The sequence below is a fragment of the Numida meleagris genome, chromosome 5 (assembly GCF_002078875.1).
Source record: "Numida meleagris isolate 19003 breed g44 Domestic line chromosome 5, NumMel1.0, whole genome shotgun sequence".
Lineage (NCBI taxonomy): Eukaryota > Metazoa > Chordata > Aves > Galliformes > Numididae > Numida > Numida meleagris.
The window spans coordinates 9,629,855-9,654,225 of record NC_034413.1 but is presented as its reverse complement, the minus strand read 5'-3'; the positions used below and the strand labels follow the sequence as shown (position 1 = coordinate 9,654,225).

The 24,371-nt window shown below is 39.2% G+C and overlaps 1 protein-coding gene across 1 annotated transcript; it reads left to right on the top strand.

The window, feature by feature from the left end:
• On the top strand, positions 1,440–23,833 carry SMC3 (structural maintenance of chromosomes 3). The gene is made up of 29 exons (XM_021398820.1): positions 1,440–1,646; positions 4,357–4,432; positions 5,602–5,640; positions 6,368–6,435; positions 6,829–6,900; positions 7,077–7,156; positions 7,715–7,793; positions 8,369–8,486; positions 8,630–8,805; positions 9,000–9,080; positions 9,413–9,577; positions 10,140–10,261; positions 10,669–10,882; positions 12,405–12,508; positions 12,720–12,819; positions 13,297–13,457; positions 14,064–14,205; positions 15,388–15,538; positions 16,378–16,530; positions 18,699–18,850; positions 19,060–19,218; positions 19,923–20,030; positions 20,389–20,497; positions 20,981–21,228; positions 21,312–21,524; positions 22,205–22,396; positions 22,564–22,741; positions 23,141–23,247; positions 23,348–23,833. Exons 1-29 carry the CDS (start codon positions 1,632–1,634, stop codon positions 23,417–23,419), a joined length of 3,654 nt encoding a protein of 1,217 aa, XP_021254495.1. The 5' UTR covers positions 1,440–1,631; the 3' UTR covers positions 23,420–23,833.

Below are 24,371 nucleotides of genomic sequence, written 5' to 3'. Positions count from 1 at the left end.
AACCCATCGACGACATGAAATAGCGCCAGAATTGGCATTGCTCGATCTGCGTATTTTATCAGATGTAAAAATATTAATTAGAGTTGATTTCAGATTTTGAACTGCTGAGGAGAAACCACCGAATGCTGAACGGGACAAGGTGCAGGGGACGAAGTGCGCTGTCACTGTTTCAGCCAGCGTGCTTTCTGATCGATAACTTGCTCCGGTCTGTCCCAGTACGTCTGTCCGTCTGTCTGAGTACCAAGGCAGCAAATTGCCAGGAGGTGGCGCTCAGCGCTGCACTAAGATGCCGGGAGGGCTGCAAGTCCGGCAAAACTTAGCAACAGCAAATAGCTCCCTCGTTACGTCAGGGAATGAGAGAAAGGTGGAGGGAGCTCAGCAGATATCCAGCCCGTCCCTGTTGTACCTGCTGTAGTGTAAATAATGCTTAGAGGACGCTGGTTTTCTTCAGTGGGAGTTTCTGTAATTTTAGCTATTTGCATTAACTTAAACTTTCATATTTTTCCGCAAAATATCCCTCCCCAGTAACCCAATGTCCCAGGTACGGTTTCTCGGCCTCAGTATTTATTCTTATAAAGCATAAAGAGAAAATGCTTGGTTGTAACATGACCAAGGTTAAAAGGCAGGTCTCCCACAGCCACTCCCAGTGCCACAGCTTTATCACAGCCTTCTGGTTCCTTTCCTTGTTGTGCCTATAGGATGATGCACGTGTGAACCATATCCCCTTGATGTCCCTGCCTCCCTTTAGGGGGTGGTGCCTCCTGAATTGGAGATGGTTAGCTTGGTGGGGTTTGGAACAGCAAAGTGCTATGTTCTGCAATTTAGGCACTTTTACAGCGCCTTCCATAATAGGCGTTATTTCATTGATAGCTCCCGAACGGGCATACCGTTTAGAGATTGTAGGCTCTGGGCAATCAGGGCTCCTCGCCCTTCGCTTTATGTCGACAGCTCCTCGAGGAGCGCAGCCCGCCCGTCGCTCAGAGCCCACGCGGCCCGCGCCGGCTGCGGGAGCGCAGGGCAAAAGAGCAGAAAAAAAGCAGAAAGCGGCCGAAGCGCCCCGAACCTCCGGCTGAGGAAGCCCCGGCCGTCGCAGCGCCCCCCTCAGGCGGGTGGCCGCATCCCTCCCGCCCGGTGGCGCGGCCCCGCTCGCCTCTCACTTGCCTTTGGCGCCCAACCCGCCCCCCAGCGGGAGAAACCACGTTTCCGAGCTCGTTGGGGGGGATTCGTGAGGTGAGGGGGGACGGTTTTGGAGAGCTGCTCCGCCCTAGAGCCCCTTGAAAATCTGAAGAGGTATTACAATCAGTAGAAAAAAAAGGTGATCTTTTACTGTCCGCTGCATGGCGCCTTCTCCGACCTGCGAGAGGTGCGATCTCTTCTCCTCTCTCCCCCTCCACGCTGTGCCGAATGGTTCGCGCCGGGACGGGCTAGGGGTGGCTCCGCCGCCATTTTGTTTCGTGAGGGGTGAGCGGGGCCTTGCGCCGAAGAGCCTGCGGCTGTCGGAGGGGCGGCAGAAGGCGGCGGCGGCCCGGGGTCGCGCCGAGCCCTTGCGCCGGGAGGAGGCGGTGTGGGCGGGCTGCGCGGCGGCAGCAGCAGCAGGCAGCGGGGCGGCTCCTCCCCCATCCTCGGCAGCCATGTACATCAAGCAGGTAAAGCTGAGGGGCTCCGGCCGCCAGCCTCGCGCGGCCTGGGCCTGCTGCGGCCCTGCCCCGCGCCGGGGGGTCAGCCTGCGGCGGGCAGGAACAGGCCTGGCCCGGAGGGAGAGGCCCCTGGCTGGGCCCCGGGGCCTCTGCTCGGGTGCCCGCTGTCGCAGGGGGGGAATCGCGGTCCCGGCCCTGAGGCGGCGGTCCCGTTCTCCGCCGGCCGCTTCCATTCATTGTGGTGTGCGGCGACGGTGTGGGGTTGTGCTGGGGGCTCTGGGGACCTTCGGACGAGGAATTCCAACTGCTTCTGCCTGCCAATTCCTTCCCTTGGGAGAAACAACAGTGTTTGTGCTGGGGTGGAGCCTGGGCCGCCGAGCGCGGACCACTCCACCTGGGCGCATCGCCCCTGGCAAGCACTCTGCAGCTGACGTTCAGATAAATAAAGTCCTCGTTTGGGCCTCCTCCAAACAGTTTTTAAGGCGGTGGCTGTCACTGCTGTTAATATGTCCCTGCAGTAGTTATATATGCTGCATATCGTGGTTGAAGGTTTTGGCTGCTTTCTTACCACTATCCCTGTATGTTCATGTGAAGCCTGCTAGGATTCTTACTTCTCAGTGGACTCAAAATTAATTTGTCCTTCTGACACCTTATGGGTATAATACTTCAGATTGTGTTTGGAAGTGTGTGTTCTACATGGAGATGAGGTTTTCATCAATTGTTTGTGGGACTAGGGAGTGTTTTTGGATGCCTTTTGGTAACATTTGAGTCATTGGTTCAAATGCACATTTAATATATGGCACACATTGCTTTAAATACTTCAAATAAGAAAAAAATATTGTACAGACCTGTACTGCACAAAAGTAAACAGTAGTAAAGATAGTCTTAGTAAGCCCAAATTAAGTCAAAGTTAGGTGGACCATAAGCACTGGTGTTCTAGGAGCTATAGAACAGAGTGGTCCAGCCAGCAGTTGGGCATGGTGGTCCTTGTGGGTCCCTTCCAGCTCGGGATATTGTTTGATTTGAAGTGAGATGCCATCTAGAAAAACCCACATGAGGCAAGGGAAAATGGTATTGGGAGTCTGCCAGTATTATACTTCAGAAGTGTTGCCCTGGGTATGTGGGTGGAAAAAGTTGTAGCTCTGTAGTAACATCCAACAAATAATAATCAGTTGTTTTTATTTAATTTTCTTTCTTTTTTTTTTTTTTTGTAGAGCCACTCAGGTTTTCATGAGAATAAAGGATATGAATTATTCCAACTGGAACGCTTTTATAGTAGGCTAGCCTACCAAGTTTTTGCCCATTCTTTTAATTTTTATTCTTGAAATCTGGAGAACTGGGAAGCAGCGTTGTTCACAAGCTTCTTAAATTTTTTCTTTCATAAATTGGAATGAGTGAAGGTGGCTGCTGTTTTTCTTTTTGAAAGCTGTTGGTACCGAGGCAGAGCTTACTGTTGCTGTGAGGATCTCCCATTTGGTAGATGGGGCAGACCAGTACTTATAGAGTTGGGGGGTCAGGTGCTGTGTGAACAGCCACGGTGACTGAGTAGTCATCAGCCAGTACGCAGTCCAGAACTTGCTTTCTATAGTCTGATCCATTCAATACTGAAATCCTTGATTACTTCTAGTACGGTTACTTTAGGTTTAGACCTGAATACAGCGCAGCTACAGGATTCCATTTTGCTTTCTAAACTTAAGCGGTTATACTGTTGGGAAATCTCATAACGTGTTTTGCTGTCTTCCTAGCCGGTAATTCTTCCTTGAAGTTAGTTATGATGGTGAAACATCAGTGAGGTTTTAACAAGATCTTGTGGTGGCAAAAAGCTAAGGGAGGACGCAAAGATTGAATGTCAGTTTTAGTCCATTTGTAAGCGTTCTTTGTAAAAGATTTGCAGCTTTTCAGGTGGCTGTTGTCTTTCTGATGTCAGACTGTGAGCAGAGGAAAGCCTGTGCATAGTCCTTCAGCACAGCTTTGATGTTTGGAAAGCGTTTATTGATGCTGAGCTGTGCTGGAAGCTGGATCAGTTTTGCTGCTACGTGGAACTGAAGCATTGAGATACAGTCATTCTAGACTAAAATTGGATAGTTGTGCTTCTGGACTAGTGTTTGCTGCATAGATCTCTAGCTTAATTCATTGTGTAGGTTGTACATGTTTGTTTAGGAATTCAACAGAACTGATAATTCTATCTTTTACTTTCTTTGTTTTACTGTGCAGCCTAAAGAAAACATAAGTCTGTCTTGCTTGTAAAATAGGTAAAGTCTGGTATAATCTTTACAATTTGTAACTGCTCTACTTGAAGAATTTGCACATAGAATTGTTATGCTAAATGTGGATTGTGTTATCCTATTGGGACAGATTTTTAATAATTTTATTAGTGCTTGTTAACGTGAGACAGTATCTTTCCTGTATGTAATATTTGATGCAAATACTTCTTTTAGTGGAGGTTGTTACAGAAAGGCTGCAAGAGCTCTCTTGTTCTCTGTGCTTTGGCCTAGATATGTACCAGCATCTGTTATGAGTGGAGAGAAAGATCTCTGTCCATAAAATGCTTAGGTGGAGGGCCAAGTCTCGTAACACAAGATACTGGTCTTGAGCTTGAAAGTTGACAGGATTAGGGGAAAGATACCAAGTTTATTATAACTCATGTGAACATCCTGTAAAACCTTGAAGTTTAGAAAGTGGTTAAGAACAGAGGTAAGGCTGTTGCTTTTCTCCTTAGGTAATCATTCAGGGCTTTCGAAGCTATCGGGACCAAACCATTGTGGATCCATTCAGCTCAAAACATAATGTCATTGGTGAGTTCCAATATCTGTTTGTTAACACTAATGAAAGTTACTTCAGATGATGTTCAGATTAGTCCTTGACAGTTTGTTTATATTCTTCCTACCTTTGATTACTTTGTATTTTCTGCACTGGAAACTTCTTTACAGTTGTCTGTTACTTTCACAAGGCGTGTTCCAACATATTTACAGCAAAGTATTCTAGCATTCAATTTTACTGTGACAGTGGTGTGATTCTTCAGTAACTGAGTGAGAAGTGAACTGGAAGCACTTTCGTGTGTGTAGATGTCCGCATTGGCCAGTCCTCCTTTAAGGGACTGGGTTGTCCTTGCAGGAGCAATGGCAAAGATATTTTTTTTTTTTGTGGTGCTTATCTGATAACTTTTGATAAATAAGCACACTAGTTACCATAAGCATCTGCAGAGATGAAGACAATCTTCCAGCTTTTGAGGAATGATTTGCTGGAATGTAGATCTTTAAAACATAAAATACAAGCTTCAAAGCTTAGTTTTGTGTCTGATGTGTATAATCTAACAGCATGTTGTTCTCCACCATTCTCACCTGTCTCCTTGTTTTTATACACAAATGCCTGCTCCTGTCTTCTCATTTGTACTGGGTTTGCTGATTGTGCAGCAACTTTTGAGGCTGCTGACCCAACAGCAAAGGTCAATTTGGGAGATGGGAACGTAGTAGCCAGGGTTTGTTCTGAGACTGGAACAACTGTGTATATGACTGGAATAAGGGTTTTGTTTTATGTAATGTTACTTCAGTGGGAGCTACAACTTTTCCAGATGAGTGTTTTTAAAAGGAGAGAAAAGAACCTTGTTTCACTGTTGTTTGCCTTTTTAAAAATAACTCATAGTAATCCCAAATATGCTTGGGGTGAGTGAAGCTGAAGGGCTGTGGAGGCAATACGGTAGCAATAACGCAGAGAGCATGAAAAGCCTAGGATGTTCCTTGCTAGAAGGGAAGCTGTTTTGAAGGCATACAGTAAATGCTGGTCTTAAAGATGAGACACTGACTAGCCTGACTAAAGCATCAGAATATTCTTAAACCTTTATTTCTTGAATAGAAATGGTACTTTTCTGGTCTTTTTAAAACGGAACATTCCTGAATTAACATTTGGATTGTTGAAGTTCTTTGATTTCAATTTGTAGCTATATGCTTTGTGTTTTAATTTTCAGTGGGAAGAAATGGATCGGGAAAAAGCAACTTCTTCTATGGTAAGGATTGATTTCCTTATATAATAGTGAGGTAATGGTAATAGTGGTGGCTTCTTTCATTTGTTTTGTGTTGAAGTTGATTTACCAAATGTTCTTCCTTAACAAGATGTGGTCATGACTTAACAAAGATGGAAGATCAATCTTAGTGCACTTATTACTTCAGGTTTTTCCTCACAACTCAGTTTCTCTTAGGACTCTCCTAATACTTGCAGTGTCAAAAAGAGGTCTACAAGAGGAAACTGATTCAAATATTACCCACGTTGGAAACTGATAGCAATATTTGCAGTTACTTTAGACATTCTTAGTGGCTAATAAACACACAAGCTTTTAACACATGATTATGATGGGGATTTTGTGGAAGTGCTGGTGGTGGAGCACCAAGGAGGCAAGGTAGAGATACTAGTGGACTTTGATGGTAGCTGTATGAATAGCCAAGTGTTGAGTATTTTACTGTTGTTTTTAACCTGGCTTGTGAATCCTTGCTTGTTGAGCCCTGCTAATGCTTACACAATGAGCAAATAAGATACTGACAGTGAGAGACTGAAATTGTAGCGTACAGCAGGCTGAGTGATAAAGATCTGACAAATGAAGTTTTTTGGGGGGTGGGAAGAGAACGCTGAGATACTAGCAGTGGCGTGACTGTACTGTGTACCAATATGTTTAACTGCTGCATATCTGCCTAAAGGAAAGAATAAATCTTCTGTTTTTATTTTTTATTTTACTACAGCAATTCAATTTGTCCTCAGTGATGAGTTTAGTCATCTTCGCCCTGAACAGAGATTGGCTTTGTTGCATGTAAGTGAAGGTGTATAACAAGAAGACAAAAGAATGAGTTAATGCATTTCAGTCTTACTGCAAAAACAGTGAAGTGCTGGACTGTAGATGTTTTAAACTAGTTGCTTTGGAAGCAACCTTAAACATTTTTGTTATGATTGTTGTTTCCCTTCGTTAAAAGGGAAGTTATTACAAAATAATACATTATTGTTATATAGGTGGTTAATGCATGCATGTGAATGTCTGTCCAAGATTTTCAGAAATGAAAACATGTAGTGGATCTTACACAGTTACTCTTGACTCTGAAGTCTATGAAAGGAGATGGGAAATGTGATCGCTGGGGGAAAGGCCAGGTGGATGGACTAGATTCTCTCTTTAGAAGGTTCTTCTGACCAAAATAATCTTGTTTCTTAGGAAGGTACTGGCCCTCGTGTTATTTCAGCTTTTGTGGAAATTATTTTTGACAATTCGGACAACAGGTTACCGGTAAGTTAAATGCTTCGGACACGGGTTATCATTTCAGACTCTGGTACCTCAGTGTTATAAAAATAGTTGGTACGGGATCTGCTTTAGAGTTAGTTCTGATAAAAAGTACTGTAAGCATTCTGGATTAGTTATACCTGCTGCAAGCAGTTAAATTGACTGGACTTTCTTTTCTTGAGATTGATAAAGAGGAGGTCTCACTTCGCAGAGTCATTGGAGCCAAGAAGGACCAATATTTCTTAGACAAGAAAATGGTGACGTAGGTACTTCTTTTCTTGAGCTGAATAAGCTGAGTAGTATTTCTTCAAAATTCTGCAGTCATAGGAAACACTTGCATCTCTAGCCTGAAATAAATAATACTAACTTAGTTGTATAATACTAAGTAATGGTAATTTTACAGTGTGTGTATCAGTCCTTGTGTAATAGACAGCAGACTTCTTTGAATTCACGGATTAATCCATTCATTAAAGTCTGTATAACCCCTTATTTTAGGGCTTGTTTTAAAATATAAGAGATAGCAAACTTTAAATGTCACAAGGAAGGATAAGAAACAACCTGCCTGTATTTGCCTCCTCTTTGCAGTGGGGTGCTTCTTTCTTCATATTTTTTCCCCTAAAGCTCTATTATTTTTGGGTGCTGCCTTCCCCTCTTCCAGCCAGTCCCCCCACCTGCTTTCATTTTAGAGTTAGCTCTTGTCAAATAAAGGGTTTTAAAGCATGCGTTGTGTACAATGACCACAGTATGTGATACATTGTTATGATACTTCACTGTCACTTCTGCTTTAAGTGTTTTTAATGGATTCACAATAATATTTCAGGAAAAATGATGTAATGAATCTTCTTGAAAGTGCTGGATTTTCTCGCAGTAATCCCTATTATATTGTCAAACAAGGAAAGGTAAGTTTCTTTTTCACAAAGTGGAAGAAACAACTATCAAAAATATGTATTCTGAATGACAAAGTTGAGCGGTATACCAAAACTAAAATATTTTTTTAGTTTGGGGAGGAAAAAAGGGGAAAAAATGCGATTTTTACCTTGATTTTGTGTGTCTAATGAGTATTCCATGGCTTGAATTGTTTTAATATTTTTTTAGTGTAATGGTGTGATTTTTATGGAGGTGTATAAACTGACTGAGATAGCATCAGGATTTAAAAGCCCACACTTAAGGTTTTCTAAATGTATTTTTGATCTGGTAACAGTCTCTGAAGTTTGCATAGTCCTGGAACTTTGAGTTTCAGCAAAAGCTGGTAGTGTTTGAGAGCCAACAAAATCAATTACAAACGGAATGCTAGTTATCCTAAAGTAATGGTCTGGAAAGGAGAGCAACATGGTAGATTCCTAGACATCTTTCCAAAACCTGAAACAAGTGGGCAGAGCAAAAAAAAAAAAAAAAAAAAAAAATCCGATACTTGATCTGTTGCACTAAGCTATAGCAGAGAAGGATATTAAAATCATAGATCTTGAATTGTTAGATCAACCAGATGGCCACAGCTCCTGACTCTCAAAGACTGAAGTTACTAAGAGAAGTAGCTGGTACCAGAGTGTACGATGAACGTAAAGAAGAGAGTATTTCACTAATGAAAGAAACAGGTAAGGAGACCTTCTGAACTGTGGTTCTCCTTTTCATATTTATTACTTGACAAATAATTAATCACTGTAGGAGATTGAGTAGCTTTAAAGGTGTGGGAATATGTTACGATGTTTAACTGAACTTTTTGTTTTGTTTTTTAAAGAGGGTAAGAGAGAGAAGATCAATGAGTTGTTGAAATACATTGAAGAGCGACTTCACACACTTGAAGAGGAGAAAGAAGAGCTGGCTCAATACCAGAAATGGGATAAAATGAGGAGAGCATTAGAATACACAATTTATAATCAGGAACTTAATGAGACACGAGCTAAGCTTGACGAGGTAAAATGCTTTATCTACTACAAAATAGAACACAAGATGATCTTTTGCTTTTTACTGATGTCTGCGTGCATTCCTTGTTAAAAATCTTGCTGTTGTCTTTCACCAGTTCAGCATGTTTTTCTTGCATTTCTGAAACTAGAAGTATACTAAAGCAGAGCCTTGCTAATTGAGCTACTTGCTATATTCTCTTGCAGCTTTCTGCCAAGCGAGAGACAAGTGGAGAGAAGTCCAGGCAGCTGAGAGATGCTCAGCAGGATGCTAGAGATAAAATGGAGGTAAAAATACTTAGGAGATTTTTAGGGTTTTTCCTTTACTTTATGTTGCTTTATTTTTTTTCAGTGTAAACATTTGTTGTAAATCTAAATTTAGACATAAAATCCAAAGTTCATTGACTTGAAATGAGAAGAGCTCTTACATTTTGAGCTTTAACTCATACCTGTAAAAACATATTACATTCTAACCTGTGGCTTCCTCTTGTTTGAAAATTGGAGAAATTGATTATACTTCTTAGCATACTACCTTGATCTATATAATGCTTGCTGTGAGTTTGATAGATCGTGTCACGTGCGTATAATGTTTAAAATGCAATATGCTGAAATTTGCATAGGAAATAGAACGGCAAGTTCGAGAACTGAAGACAAAGATTTCTGCAATGAAAGAAGAGAAAGAACAACTTAGTGCTGAAAGACAGGAGCAGATTAAGCAGAGGACTAAGCTAGAGCTTAAGGCTAAAGATCTGCAGGATGAACTAGCTGGCAACAGTGAGCAAAGGGTATGTAACAGTGGCATAGTCTAAAATGTAATTGATTTGTGGAAGTATACTTGTACATTGGAGACATTTTTGCCCCACATTCTAGGTGGATTTTTCTTTGTCTTTAAACTGTAGCCTTCCATTGTTTTGTAAGCTATGTAGGACAAATATCTTGGGCTTTTGGCTTCTAGGGGATGTAAGCAAAGTCCTGTGTTATGATCTTTATTTATCGTCGTGAATGTTACAGAATCAAACGCCTTCATTTCTCATGTACTTAATTGCCACAAGTGTTGAGGAGGTTGATTTTTCTTTATAGCATTAGCTCGGACTTTGTTGTTCAGCCCATGAGGACCTTCCATATTTGCATAGTTTAGCTGCTTAAGAATGCTTAATTTCGTTCATCTTTACTGTTCTGATTGGAAATGAATTCACTTTGGTTGAATGTTGAAAGAATGTAGTGTCAGATTGGCAAATCTATCTTGCGCTCTTACAATTAAATTATTCTTTAGTAACGTGTATTTAAAGATACTAATAGAGTTTCAGATACTACTTTATTTTAATTATTGTTTTGTTTCACTTTCAGAAAAGGCTGCTAAAAGAGAGGCAAAAGCTTCTTGAGAAAATCGAGGAGAAACAGAAAGAATTGGCAGAAACAGAGCCGAAATTCAACAGTGTAAAAGAGAAGGAAGAGAGAGGAATTGCTAGGTCTGTAGTGTTCTGCAATGAGGGGAGTTCAGCATTATAGAAAGAACCAAGATGCTATCAGAACAGATGTGCAGTATATTCAGGATTGTATTTAATGTTTGAGGATGGAGAGGCTATATATACTGCTTATTTGAAGAAGCCTCATTTAATGTTTAGTATTGAACTGGTGGGGAAGTCATTATTCAGTGAACTTAATTAACCACTTTGAGGAGTTTTGTGAACTTGCTGTTTTGTGAAATCTTCTGCGTGACTGTCTTGTTCATGTCATGATTCTTTTCTTTTTATAACTGCTTTAACTAGAACCTGGTTTGACTGTTTGGAAAATTCTTATGGTAATTCTCAGTGCTTTTTCTTCATAAGTTCAAGACTTCTTCATAATGCAACGTGCCTTCCCCTTCTCAATATAGACTTGCACAGGCTACACAGGAAAGAACAGATCTTTATGCAAAGCAAGGTCGGGGAAGCCAGTTCACATCCAAAGAAGAAAGAGATAAGTGGATAAAGAAAGAACTGAAGTCTCTAGATCAAGCAATCAATGACAAGAAGCGGCAGATTGCAGCTATACACAAGGATTTAGAGGATACAGAGGCAAATAAGGAGAAAAACTTGGAACAGTACAGTGTAAGTTTTCATTTTAATTCTTCTCTCAAAATACTGAAAATTTATAAACAGTCAATCTAATTTGGGGCAAAAAAAATCTATTTTTGGAAATACCTGCAGATGACTCTGAACCTCCCTTTGGCACTACTTCAAATTTTGCTGCGTACATTTACTTTCTTTGTGGTCCTTTACCCAAAGTGTTTGGCCTGGGTTCTCAGGAAGAAACACGGAGCTGCCTTGCTTCTGTCTGTGTTGAACATGGCCGTTCCACACAGAGGTGAATGTTGGGGCTTTTAACACTCTTTCAGGGAAAACGAGAGAACAATATCTTCTAAGCTCTGCTGCCAGCACTTCACCTTTGCACCATAACTGCAATTTTGTGGTTAGGAGTTGAGATCCCTATCAGTGGAAGATTGGTCTCTCAGTATTATGTGCTTAATTTTTAGATTCTAATATCCATGTGTTCAGAAACAGCTCTAACTTAAAATATAGCAGAAGGATCCAGAAATATCTCTTCTGCTGGAGCTGCAGGAATAAAAACCCCTCTTCTTAGGGTAGGAGCATTGGCATCCAGTGCCAATGCTGCTATGCTGCAGGTGCTGATTGATGGGCACGTGCAGTGTTTGTCTGATGAACTGAAGTCAAGGGTCAGTCTGGAAAAAATATAGGAATGTAGTTGTACAAAGAAAACGGTGTTTTAGTGAAATGTGCTATATGAATGACACCTGCATTAGCTAAATAACGATTCTATCAGTTGAATTATGAAAGAACTGACATTTACCACTGGTTGTCTGTAATGGTATTGTATTGCTCAGTATTAAGTTTTTCATAGAATTAATGTTAATTGTTGTCATCTTTTCCTACTAAAAGAAGGCTGCTTTATGCTCAGGCTAAGAACTGTATACCATTTCATTGTTGTTCAAAGGGAAGTTGTCTCGAGTGAAACTTCATGTAGGGTTGGGTTGGAAAACTTCTGGGTTTGAGTGTGTAGCTAGTCCTGTAAATAGATAACTGCAAACATAATCTGAATGCTAGCCCCGGCCTGCTTTGAGAATGGCAAGTGTCAAATGAGCAAGAGATCTGTGCAATGGCTTAACAGTGTGCTTTTGGCAGTAGCCATGGTTAAAGCACAAATATTGTGCAGGAGAGCAGGCTAGAATTTTCACTAATAGCAGCATGGGATGCGAGACATGTATGTTTTGCTCAGAAATGTTACTTCAGAGTGTTATTACACATGGTTGTTTGTGGTAGTAACTGTTTTGGTTCAGTTTCTTACCATAACCCAATGAGCTGCTTCACTGGAAGATGCTCAGGTGCACAATTTGTCTGTGCCTGCTTTGTAGTCTGTTTTGATCATTGCGTCTTACACTACTTGCTTGCTTATACAGTGCTTTTACAATTTGTTTGTAAATCGGTGAAAAACTTTGTAGAAACTGTTTCTGAGTTCTAAGTAGTAAATAAGCATTGAATTAGGGGAAGGGGGGGCATAAAAATTGTAACTAAAGAGTGCTGCAGTTTCATAGTCATCTTTTCTTTATGTTAGAAACTGGACCAAGATCTTAACGAAGTGAAGGCTCGTGTTGAAGAACTGGACAGAAAGTACTATGAAGTGAAAAATAAAAAGGATGAACTACAGAGCGAAAGAAAGTTAGTAATTAATTGAAATATGTCTGAACCTCACTTAATGTGAAGGACCCCAACTGTGTAGTTGTTAACATGGCATGTAGGTATGTTTTTAAATATAGCCATGTATGAACTTCTGCACTTAGCCCTCCTGTTCAATTAGCAGGTGTTAGATTAAAAAAAAAACTTCAACTTCATTCACCCTTAAAATACTTTACCTATGGTTATTATGCAGTTATCTATGGAGAGAAGAGAATGCAGAGCAACAAGCTCTTGCTGCTAAGCGGGAGGACCTGGAAAAGAAACAGCAGCTTCTCAGAGCAGCAACAGGAAAGGTAGGAGGCCTTGTATTTGTTGTAATTTCTTGTGTAAGTTTTTTTTTTTTTTTTTTTCCATTCCTAAAGCAAAAGTCATGGTTATCTTTTAAAGATGCATTATTTTCTTTGGTTACAGTCTTACTAGCCCTACTTAAAATGGGTAAATCGTATATGTAGACTGTTCTTTGAATATTTTTGGCTCTAGAAGTATTTTGAAATTAGTTTTGTAAGTTTAAGGTATTAGAGGAGATGTAAGAAGACGAGGTAGAAATGGAATACTTACCAAATTCCATTTTATATCTATTTGCTCTAAAAAAAAAAAAAAAAAATTACAGACCCTGAGCTGTGGTACACTGGATTTTTAGATGTGTTCATTAGTCAGCAGCAGCGGTTTGTCAAGAAAGGAGGTTACTGCTCTCTAGAAGTTGAGGATAAAACTGATGTGTTTTTCTAGATCTTGTAATTGTGCTGCAGTAATCATTTATGCTTTAACAGGCCATTTTGAATGGTATCGACAGTATAAACAAGGTTCTGGAGCACTTCCGTCGAAAAGGAATAAACCAGCATGTCCTAAATGGCTATCACGGCATTGTGATGAACAACTTTGAATGTGAACCAGCTTTCTACACGTGTGTTGAAGTTACTGCAGGGAACAGGTAACTACGTACTCCTCAGTATTAAGGTGATGCAACTGCAGTGTCACAAATGAGTCTGTGCTGAGTCCTTCTAAAATAGTAATTATTTTTCCTTTTTGTCAAGTGCTGTTAGAGGGCCTCATCACACTTCTATTTCAAGAAGGAACTGAGGATTCTGCAGATTTTAAAAAATTATTCTAACTTCTCTTAATCTTGTTTCAAAGTGGGAGGGAGTTGGGGGAGGGAGTGGGAAGGCAGGTAAGCAAGGCCCAAGAGTGATGCTTCTGATGCTTGCTAGGAATCTTCTGGTGTGGTGCATTCTTCAGTAAGTAATGCTGATGTTTCAGTAACAATCAGTAGGAGTTTTTTTCACTTAAACTAGAAAATCTTATGTGTGAGAGTAATCCCTAAACAGTCAACTGCTATTTAAAAGCTGTGTCATTCTAATTAGAGTACCATCTGCTTGCTTTGACAGCAGTGCTTAAAAACAATAGAGCAAATGCAGCGTGGCTTCATTGTGGCAGGTAACATCACCTGCATGCTAAATGTTCCCATACAAATATTTGGTTTTTTTGCACAATGAACGTTTTTTTCTGTTTTTTTTTTTTTTTTTGACTTGTTAATTAGGTTATTTTATCACATTGTGGATTCTGATGAAGTCAGTACAAAAATTTTAATGGAATTTAACAAAATGAACCTTCCTGGAGAAGTTACGTTCCTCCCATTGAACAAGCTGGATGTTCGAGATACTGCTTATCCTGAGACTAATGTGAGTGTTCATTTTGAACCTTCATCTATTTAATATAAAATATAATATAAGGCTTCGTTATTTGTACTGTGTGCCTGTTACGTATTGCCCCCCACTTTCTTTTGTTGAATGTCTGCAATTAAGTACTGCCATTAATTTATCGCTTCTCAAGGTTGAAAACACTTTTATTGGAAAACACCTTGCTTCAAGCTGTTCTTCAAAGTTGAACTCCGCCTTCTGAGTACATAGGTGATAATGTAACAATAGGAGGTTCTCCTATAATCTGATAATAATTGCATGAATTACTAAACTTTAATTCTTTAGCTGAAAGATTGCCACGGACAAAAGCTGCAGGGAAGGATAGTTCCATGTTGCAGCTGTGGAGACTTTCTCAAAGTTGTTTGGACTGACTTGTGTTTTGATACTTAAAAAAATATCTTCAGTGACAACCATTTAAAAAGTATCTTTAAAATGTATTTCAAGAAAGCATCTTCTCTTACTTGAAACTTAGCGCTGAAGTGTCATGACTTCCTACAACATCATGGTAGAATAAGTTCTTTAAAATTTCCTTTCCTCTCCTTTTACCCCTCAGATATATGTAGGGGAAAAAAGATAAATAGAGAAGAACTGATCTTCTAGAGTGACTATTGTGGGATTTCTTTGCTAGCAGAACTATATTAATGTTTGTATTCTATTTGCTGTGCAAAAGTCATCCTTGGTGGATTTTTTTTGTTTTTGCAGACAATTAATGATAATTGTTAAAAAAGTTTCTGTAGTTTAATACTCAAGATACCCAGCAGACTCCTAGTTGACTTAATGCTCAAGCCTGTTACAAACTAAAATTGCAAAATCTTGTTCTTGGTTTCCATACGATATTTATATTGACTGCTTAATCAGCATATCATCCTCTTACTGTTTCCAAAGTGATCGTTTGCAGCGTTGTGCTTTGAGTTTGGAGTTTGACATTGTCTAAATAAATCTTGATATATGGAGCTCCAGAAATCTGATTGTGAATACCTGTATTCATCTTTAGTGAACTTGAGATATGCTTAACTTTGAAGAATATAATATTATAAGGCAGTGTATTGTATTTTTACTCTTGATGTAGTTTCTTTCTTTTCTAGGGCTTGGCTGAATTAATTGCAATATGCTTGCTCTGTTTGTATCATTGCACTGTTCTCATTGTAATCACTGTCACTTCAGGATGCTATTCCTATGATCAGTAAACTGAGATACAATCCAAGATTTGACAAAGCTTTCAAACATGTGTTTGGAAAGACTCTGATTTGTCGTAGCATGGAAGTATCTACTCAGTTGGCCAGAGCTTTCACTATGGATTGTATTACTCTGGAAGGTAAGTGTCACAATTAGATCAATTACTCATTGGAAAAATGGGATCCTTTGAAGTGTGAGACTCATTATGCATAATCTGTTAGCGTTATCAAAATAAGATTATTCAAAATAATATAGCTGAGATATACGCAGCTACACTTGGGTAAGTGCAGTACTAAAAATGCAGGATTTATTCACAAGTCATTTAATTATCTTGTGATCTAAAAGTTAATAGCTGTATCTCCATCCTGAGAACTGCTAAGTAGATGAAGTTTGTATTCATGTTCTTTCAAATTTAGGCAGCCGTTGTTCTCCTTGAGTATTTATGATGTATTCCACCAACTTAAAGCAGCACTGAGGGTGTGAGTGCGTGGCTTTAATTACTGATAAGTGCAAGGTGGATTATTCTGCATACCAGGTGCATTTACATATTATGTTCCCTAAAGTGATCGTTTGGTAGTAGCCTATTCCTGGAGTGCAGATTCCATGCAGACTTATTATTTGTCTCTGAAGGGCAATCTGAAAACTTTCCCAAGAATGTCTGAGGGAGAAATAATCAGCAGAATCTGTGCCTCGTAGAGCGCTGCTTTTTTTTTTTTTTCTTAAAGGAGATGGCAGCAATCTGTGTTGGACTTGAAGAAGGAAATATACTTTAAATGGAACACCAAAACAAACATTTCTCTAATTACAAAACTTTACGTAAAGTCTTAATTGTAAATAACAATTTCTTATACTGATGCAGCGCTTCTTTAGGTTTGTTGAAAGGTAGTCATGCTACCGAACTGTATTATAGAAACTGTTCCAGATATCACAGGGAATAAGTGATGAGCAATTTATCGTCTTGTTCTGTTGTGCTCTTAGGTGATCAGGTCAGCCATCGTGGTGCTTTGACTGGTGGTTATTATGACACAAGAAAGTCTCGCCTCGAGTTGCAAAAAGATGTTAGAAAGGCAGAAGAAGAACTTGGGGAACTTGAAGCAAAACTCAATGAAAACTTGCGCAGAAATATTGAAAATATCCTTTTGTTTGTTTGGGGAAAGGTTGTGTGATGGTAAAGGTTTCATTTTGCAGTTACAGTAGTGGATGAAAAAGAGGATTCTTAATGCTTGTAAGTGTTACATATTGGCTCTGCATTTGTTTTGACTGTTCCTTGTGCTGCCTGGTTCTGTTTGTTACTGTGGGGATTTTAATAACAAAAGTCAAAACAGAAACAAACAGAAATCCTGCATATGGAAACCGGTATCACCAATGACAATAACAGATTCTAAAATATATCCATTGTTTTTGTGCCAGAATTCCATTTGTTTTTTCTTAAGAAACTTTTAGATCAATGCACATAGTTTCTATGTAACTGCTGTTACTGTCTTTTTTACGTTTCCATACAAGGGAAACATGTCTGAAACATAGTAACTGAAACACTGAGTGCCTTTCAAGGTTTCATCATTTGTTATTATCTGACCTTAATTCAATCAAGACTTTGCTCTGCTTTCATTGAGGATAGGAGTACATGTGGATCTGACGCAGTAGTGCTCATAATGCATCTTGGCCACTGGTTTGCTGCTCAGAGTGGCTGGTTGCTATAGGCACTGAAAACAGGGAGCTTTAGTAGTGTGCTGCCATTAAAATTTGATATTGATCGTTCAAGCTTAGAGATGGGGTTAAACACTAAACTCTGGTGCTTTCTACTCCTTCTGTTACAGTGACTACTATAAGAAGGTATTCTTGTTATGTGTTCGTCTTCACCGCTTCTTCTTAGTTACCCTATATTCTTAGTGCTTGCAGCCCAGACTTCTACATGACATAGCCAACTCATGCTGGAGGTGGTGGTGGAGGACGCTGTACTATAATCCAGCTCAGAGTTGTTTGACAAGCCCGATGTTTTGGTCTCATTATAAGAAAAGTCATGTAACTGACACATTTTTCTGGAACCCCTTTAATACTGTAGTATCTTTTCTAGATCTAGTATCTAGAGCTTGGGGGCAGGAGAAGCTTATACAATATTATTCTGTTGTTGAGGTCATTTCTGTCCTTTGAACCTATTTTTTTCTGACCTGCAGCAGCATTAATATCACTTCAATATTAACAAGGGCAGCAGATAACAGTGAAACCGTGCTTAGATCCACAGGTTAGCAAGTTTCTTTACATGTGTGCCTTCATCTTGTTAATTCAGTGGAAGATGCCAAAATGCTTTGTTGAACATGAATTAGACTGAGTTTGCCAACTGATTTACATGCACCAGCTGTAATGAATATCTTTCGCCCTTTTATTGTTAACCCTAAGCAATATGCAAGACTCAGTGTATATGCATTTTAGCAAGCTTGGAATTTTCTCCTTCCTTAGATCTTTTCTTAAGAGACAAGTATGTAGGCATTTTAAGTCATAACTTAATTAACTTCAGGCCTGGTTTTCCTTTTTGAGGAGGGAACCTTAGAGGGTGACAGCTGAAGGGTATAGCACACAAGAACTTCTGGGGTAGATCAGTAATTGTAATAAATGTCATTACCACAGTCTGACATTGAATTTTAGAACGTAACACAAACAGATCTCAAGACACTTAGAAGGTAAAATTTGTTTGTCCTTTACTGCTAACTTACTGTTCTGTATTTGATTCAGTTTTCCAAAAGTGTTTTCAGTATGGGGTGAAATGTTCTGCTGTGACCTCTGCTTTTGGGAACTGTTTGGCTTTTAGTGCTTCTACGTTGATGTCTTGTCAAACTATGCATTGTAGTAGGAGAAACATAATGTTAGCAGCTCAACAGAAGCTAAAATTCTCTACAAGATCTGTGCTGCGACTCAAGGTGTTGGATCACAATTGTTCTGGAAAATTATTCCTTTTGTCTCAGACTTGAGTTAGGGTTGATTTGTATCGTTCTAATGTTGCTTTTTAAATGGAGGTATCTGCTCTTCTGTGTTTTGTCAGATCAGAATTTTCCTTACAATTTCAAATGTATCTATTCTGAGTTCCATGCTGTAAAAGTAACAGCAAAGGAATCTCTTCTGGTTTGCTCTTGGCATTGATAAGGGTCGGGAAGTTATTCTTGCTAATGATTCTTGATTTCTCCTGTACAAATGATTATTCTTGATTCGTCTTATCAGGGCAACAGAATAAGGCAAAAAGTAAAAGCTAAATGTACTAGTAGGTATAAAATGCATTTTAAAGAGTTTTCCTTAGCCCACAGCATGGATTAATAATGAGATTGACCAGCTGATGAACCAAATGCAGCAAATTGAGACACAGCAGAGAAAGTTCAAAGCCTCTCGAGACAGTATTCTGTCAGAAATGAAAATGCTGAAGGAGAAGAGGCAGCAGTCTGAAAAGACATTTATGCCTAAGGTACAGTAAAGTGATATTGAAATAATTTATTGGTTTTATATTATGGTTTTATTGGCATTATTGATGAATTTGCTTTCCTTTCTGGTTGACTGAAATATGAAAAGATGACTAGAGATCTGTCACAACTCATATATTTGCATAAATATGGAAGTAATCACAAATCTGCAGGATGCTCCAAGGAATTATTCTGTCTAATCTTTGTTCCACAGCAACGCAGCTTACAGAGCTTGGAGGCAAGTTTACATGCTATGGAATCAACTAGAGAATCACTGAAAGCAGAACTGGGGACCGATTTGTTGTCTCAACTCAGTCTTGAAGATCAGAAACGTGTGGATGCTCTTAATGATGAAATTAGGCAGCTGCAACAAGTAAGATAAAATGAAAATGTCTTGCAACTGAACGTGGTACCTTTTCTTCACAGTAAACTTCCTTTGGTCCTTTATGTGAAGAGTCAGTAATGATGAGTGTATTGTAACTGAGTGGGGTTTTACCAGTAGTGGCTTGGGATGTTTCTCATCTGCAAAGTTTATCTGCCTGCTTTTCTCAAATGCTGGGTGAATTTTACTAGCTATATTTTGCTAGAATTACATTCCTGTAGCGTTGGAATTGACACAATTTCCTCGCTCCTACTATTGAACTTTACAATAATTAATTTCAAAATAATTACCATCTGATGGGAATGATGCGTGATGTGGGAAACTGAAACAATACATTTGAGCTTGTGGTAAATTAGACAGTTCTGAGTTTGTTGCTATGTTTGCCACATGTGGTTGGAAAAATACTGTTTAACTATACTCTTCTGGGTTTAAGAACCAGATTCAGATGCTAGTGCAGCTCAGGAAAGTTACAGATTTTTTATGATGGACTTTACACTAGATAGCTGCAGAAATATTCCCTGTTAGCAGGTTATTTCTACCTGCTAAATCAGTGACAGTCCAAAGATGTGTAATATTTTTGTACACGGAGTTCTGTCAAGAGTGGGTTTTATTTTAGTTTTTACTAGGGGAAAAAATTAGTAGTTTGATTTTAGTTGATGCAGTAAATATCCTTCATAATTATTATTGTTTTTCAGGAAAATAGACAGCTTTTGAATGAGAGGATTAAACTAGAAGGCATTATAACAAGAGTTGAAACGTATCTCAATGAGAATCTGAGAAAGCGCTTAGACCAAGTGGAACAAGTAAGGATTTTCTCTTGCATGAATCCATGCAGTCTGTTTTTGTAGTTTGTTTCCTAAGCTTTGACATGTTACTGATTGGATAAATATGTATTCATCACTCTCTGTAATCTATGGTGTTTCTTTCTTCCTTTATCCAACCTGAATTACTTGTTGTGCTTAAACTTCAACAACAAAAATGCTGCTCTGTATACACTGCTTTGGTATAAAAAAGGCTACCATAATGATCTGGTGAAAGATGAAAATATCTTAGTAAGGTTTTCGAGAATAGTTAGTTGTATGTAGAACAGTGGAAGCTGTCTGGCTTACGCTTTCGTTCTCTTTCCTATGGAAGCTTGATGGCGTTTACTTTGTCCCATAGGAGCTGAATGAGCTACGAGAAACAGAAGGTGGCACAGTTCTTACTGCCACAACGTCAGAACTTGAGGCTATCAACAAACGAGTGAAGGATACGCTGGCACGGTCAGATGGTTGGTAGCACTGTTTTGGCAAAGAAAAACCTCCAATGCTTTGAAAGTTCCCACGTAGCGATATGGGAAGCAGCAATAAATTTTGGATATGCTATTGTAGCTGCGTAGTGCGTAACAGGTGTTTTGGAACACAATCCAAAAGGCAGAAGCGAGATTTTGTGCAGAACAGAAGTGAAACTGGCTGCAATTGCACATTGTGACATCCAACAGAGTTTTTGTATCAGGGATAGTATTCTGAAGCAGCCTTCATACGTGGCATGATTTTGTATAGTTGTTCCTGAATTTTGCCTAAACTGTCTGAAAATTAAGTTATTGTCAAACAGAACATAGCATCTGTATGGATCACCACTACTTTGGCTTCTCTTTCTAGACTTTGGTGATGTGAATTCTCTGAAGGAAGAGAGGGAATTTCAGCTTTTTATCTTAGTGCAGGCATGTAGGCTTAACCATTTTGGCTTTTGTGCTTTTTCCCCAATATTTCAGATCTGGATAACTCTATTGACAAGACAGAAGCGGGAATTAAAGAGCTGCAAAAGAGCATGGAACGTTGGAAGAACATGGAGAAGGAGCACATGGATGCCATTAACCATGACACAAAAGAGCTTGAAAAAATGACAAATAGGCAAGGCATGCTCCTCAAGAAGAAGGAGGAATGCATGAAGAAAATCCGAGAATTGGGTTCGCTTCCACAGGAGGCTTTTGAAAAATATCAGACTTTAAGTTTAAAGCAGGTAACAAATGTGCTTGTTTTCATGCTATTTGTAAACAAACAAATCTGAAATATTGGTTTCATCTATGTCTGTTTTCCCCCCAGTTATTCCGCAAACTGGAGCAATGCAATACAGAACTGAAGAAATACAGTCACGTCAATAAAAAAGCTTTGGATCAGTTTGTGAATTTCTCAGAGCAGAAGGAAAAACTAATAAAAAGACAAGAGGAGCTGGACAGGGGCTACAAATCAATCATGGAGCTGATGAATGTGCTAGAGCTTAGAAAATATGAAGCTATTCAGCTGACTTTCAAGCAGGTAAGAAAATGGCAACAGTGGAAAAGAGCGGAATAGAAATCAAATAGCTTTATGTAGCTGCTGTTTGGGAAGAAAAGCATACTAAGTAGAGCTATTATGTAATAATAGAGGCAGTATCATGTAACTTGAGTTTTGTGGGTTTAATGCTAACAAAAGAAACAAGCTAACATCTTCAGTGGGTGCTGATCTTGACTATGTTACCATTCTAGCTGTTCTTTAAACCTTTTAAATGCTTCCTTTCTGTTAATTCCTTTGTACTATGTGCAACCCTTTCTGGGCAAAGTCTGGTGATGATCTGTTCTAAATCCATTCTCCAGAATTTAGTGAAGTCTTTTCTAATGTTAGCAAAGGTCTTAACTGCAGAGCGTGCACAGTCTCCTCCTTGAGATCATTCTCTTAACTGACGCCTCATCTGAAGCTCACTGAAATAAATCAAACTTGCTTTTGCTGTTTTCTCTTTTAATTCTGCCACTTAGAAGAAAAAAGTGAAAACTCATGCTACAAGAGCAGTTGGCTTAAATCATGTTTTTAGAGCAAGCTTTGTATTCACATTTCTCTCTTCTGCTGGTGCTTAAGTTTGAATCTGGATATCCCTACTTGAAAACAAATTCTTGGAGCGTGTAAAAACAGCTCCTGTTTGCGCTTGATTTCATTATGTAATAATGACTGTCTCCTTTAAGGTGTCAAAAAATTTCAGTGAAGTATTCCAGAAGTTAGTCCCTGGTGGAAAGGCCACGTTAGTGATGAAGAAAGGAGATGTGGAAGGCAGTCAGTCCCAAGATGAAGGTGAGGGCAGCACTGAGAGTGAAAGAGGATCTGGATCACAGAGCAGTGTGCCATCCGTAGACCAGTTCACTGGAGTTGGCATAAGGGTAAGGAGAAATATTTGTTCCAGCAACCTGAATAGTCTTTTAAGTTAGAGTTAAACTATGTATTTTTTAAAAGTCAATGTTGAACCAATCTATTTATTCACTATAATAGCAACTGATGTTGTGGTTTAGTATTTTGAAGTCATCTTCCTGTTGCACTGTTTCCTTAGGTATCATTCACGGGGAAGCAGGGTGAAATGAGAGAAATGCAACAACTTTCAGGTGGACAGAAGTCCCTAGTAGCTCTAGCCCTGATATTTGCTATCCAGAAATGTGATCCAGCTCCATTTTACTTGTTTGATGAAATTGACCAAGCCTTGGATGCTCAGCACAGAAAAGCTGTTTCAGGTAGCTGTCTACCTTCCTCATCTTTAGTGTGCTTGAAGTGACTGTCTGACTTCTAGTACCTGACGTTTCAGATACGAGGCACGCTTTGAAATATCTCAGCACATGCTGGAATTTAACTTTGTGCTTCCCATTGCTCTTGAAGATGTGTTTTGGGTAGAAGCTCAGTACTAGCAGGTACAGCAGCTAAGGAGTCATAACTTAATCTGGTGTAAAAAGTCTAGGTTAAGACTGGAATTAATTAAGATCTATGAATGTGTGAGTCCTTTCTTGATTTCTATTTTAACTAACCAGACTCATTTTAAGTAAGAAATACTAAACTTTTTTGCCTGTTTCATATTAAGACATGTCTTGCCTTATTAGAAAGATGATATTAATAAAGAATTGTTATGTTCTTTTTAGATATGATTATGGAACTAGCAGAACACGCTCAGTTCATTACAACAACTTTTAGGCCTGAATTGCTGGAGTCAGCTGACAAGTTCTATGGTGTAAAATTCAGAAATAAGGTAAACTTCAGTTAGCAATTGTTAAGAACGTTATCGAGTTCTGTTTTATTCTGTACAAAGGTGCCTGTAATAATAACTGTGCTTCGTTCTGTTCCACCAGGTTAGTCATATTGATGTGATCACAGCAGAAATGGCCAAAGACTTTGTAGAAGATGACACCACGCATGGTTAAACAAAACTGTACTTACTGCTTGTTTGGAAGATGTGTATAGTGTGATGTTTATGCCAGGGAACTGTAAATTAAAAATATGAAGCTTTTAGTCCTCGTTTAAAATAGTTTTTGAACATACATTTTAACCAAGACCCCAGAAGACTTAGTTTCAAAGAAGCTTGAGTATCCGTATGGTCTCCGTTGCTGTATTTTATAAGATGATTGTTCATGTTACCTTTATACAGTACCTGTAGTTTACAGAAGTTTATTCTCTTCCGTCAAATCTTTTGTAAAGCGTCTGTTGCTGTTTTAAAGCTTTTCAGGAAGTGCTAGCTCCTCCTTCCTTCCTTCCTACCTTTACCGTTTATATTGCCTCACAATTTTTTTTTAATGGCTTCAATTAAAATGATTGGTTTTATCGCTGTAACTTGTGTACAAGCGCGTGTTGCGTGTTGTCTGTCTTTTAGAGAATTCCCTTGAGACAGAGGAATACTGTCAGCACTGGAGCTGTTGAGAAGCATGAGACAAAGCTGTTATTTCAAGTGATTTGTACTTTCCCTTTGGCACTCTGGCCACTGTAGCAATTCTTCCACGTTCCATCAGCCTGAATGGCCAGAATTACTTGTACCAGGCTGTCACTCATGAATCAACCCGTGAGTCTTTCCCCACTGCCTAGAGTTCTGACAAAGCTGTTGTATAATTTGCTGGGCTATTCTGAAAAAAATAAGGCCAGATATTTCTGATTTAAGGTAGCAAAAACATTGTAAAAATACATATAAATTGGTTGCATTTGTATATATATTCACATGTAGATATATATATATATAGACACACCTTTGTGTACTATGTAAAGTTATATGATACTGCTTAAGGTTATTTTGCAGTGAGAAGCACTGAACTTCAGTACTGTATTTGCTCCGTAGGGCACTTCAATGAACCAAGAATCAAGTGATCTGCTGGGTTTCCACCAGCT

Bases quoted from the DNA above. Each gene is read 5' to 3' on its own strand.
- SMC3 (XM_021398820.1), top strand. The intron at 10,262-10,668 runs GTCTGTAGTGTT...TTCTCAATATAG, and splicing joins GAAGAGAGAGGAATTGCTAG to ACTTGCACAGGCTACACAGG. The intron at 12,820-13,296 runs GTAGGAGGCCTT...ATGCTTTAACAG, and splicing joins TCAGAGCAGCAACAGGAAAG to GCCATTTTGAATGGTATCGA.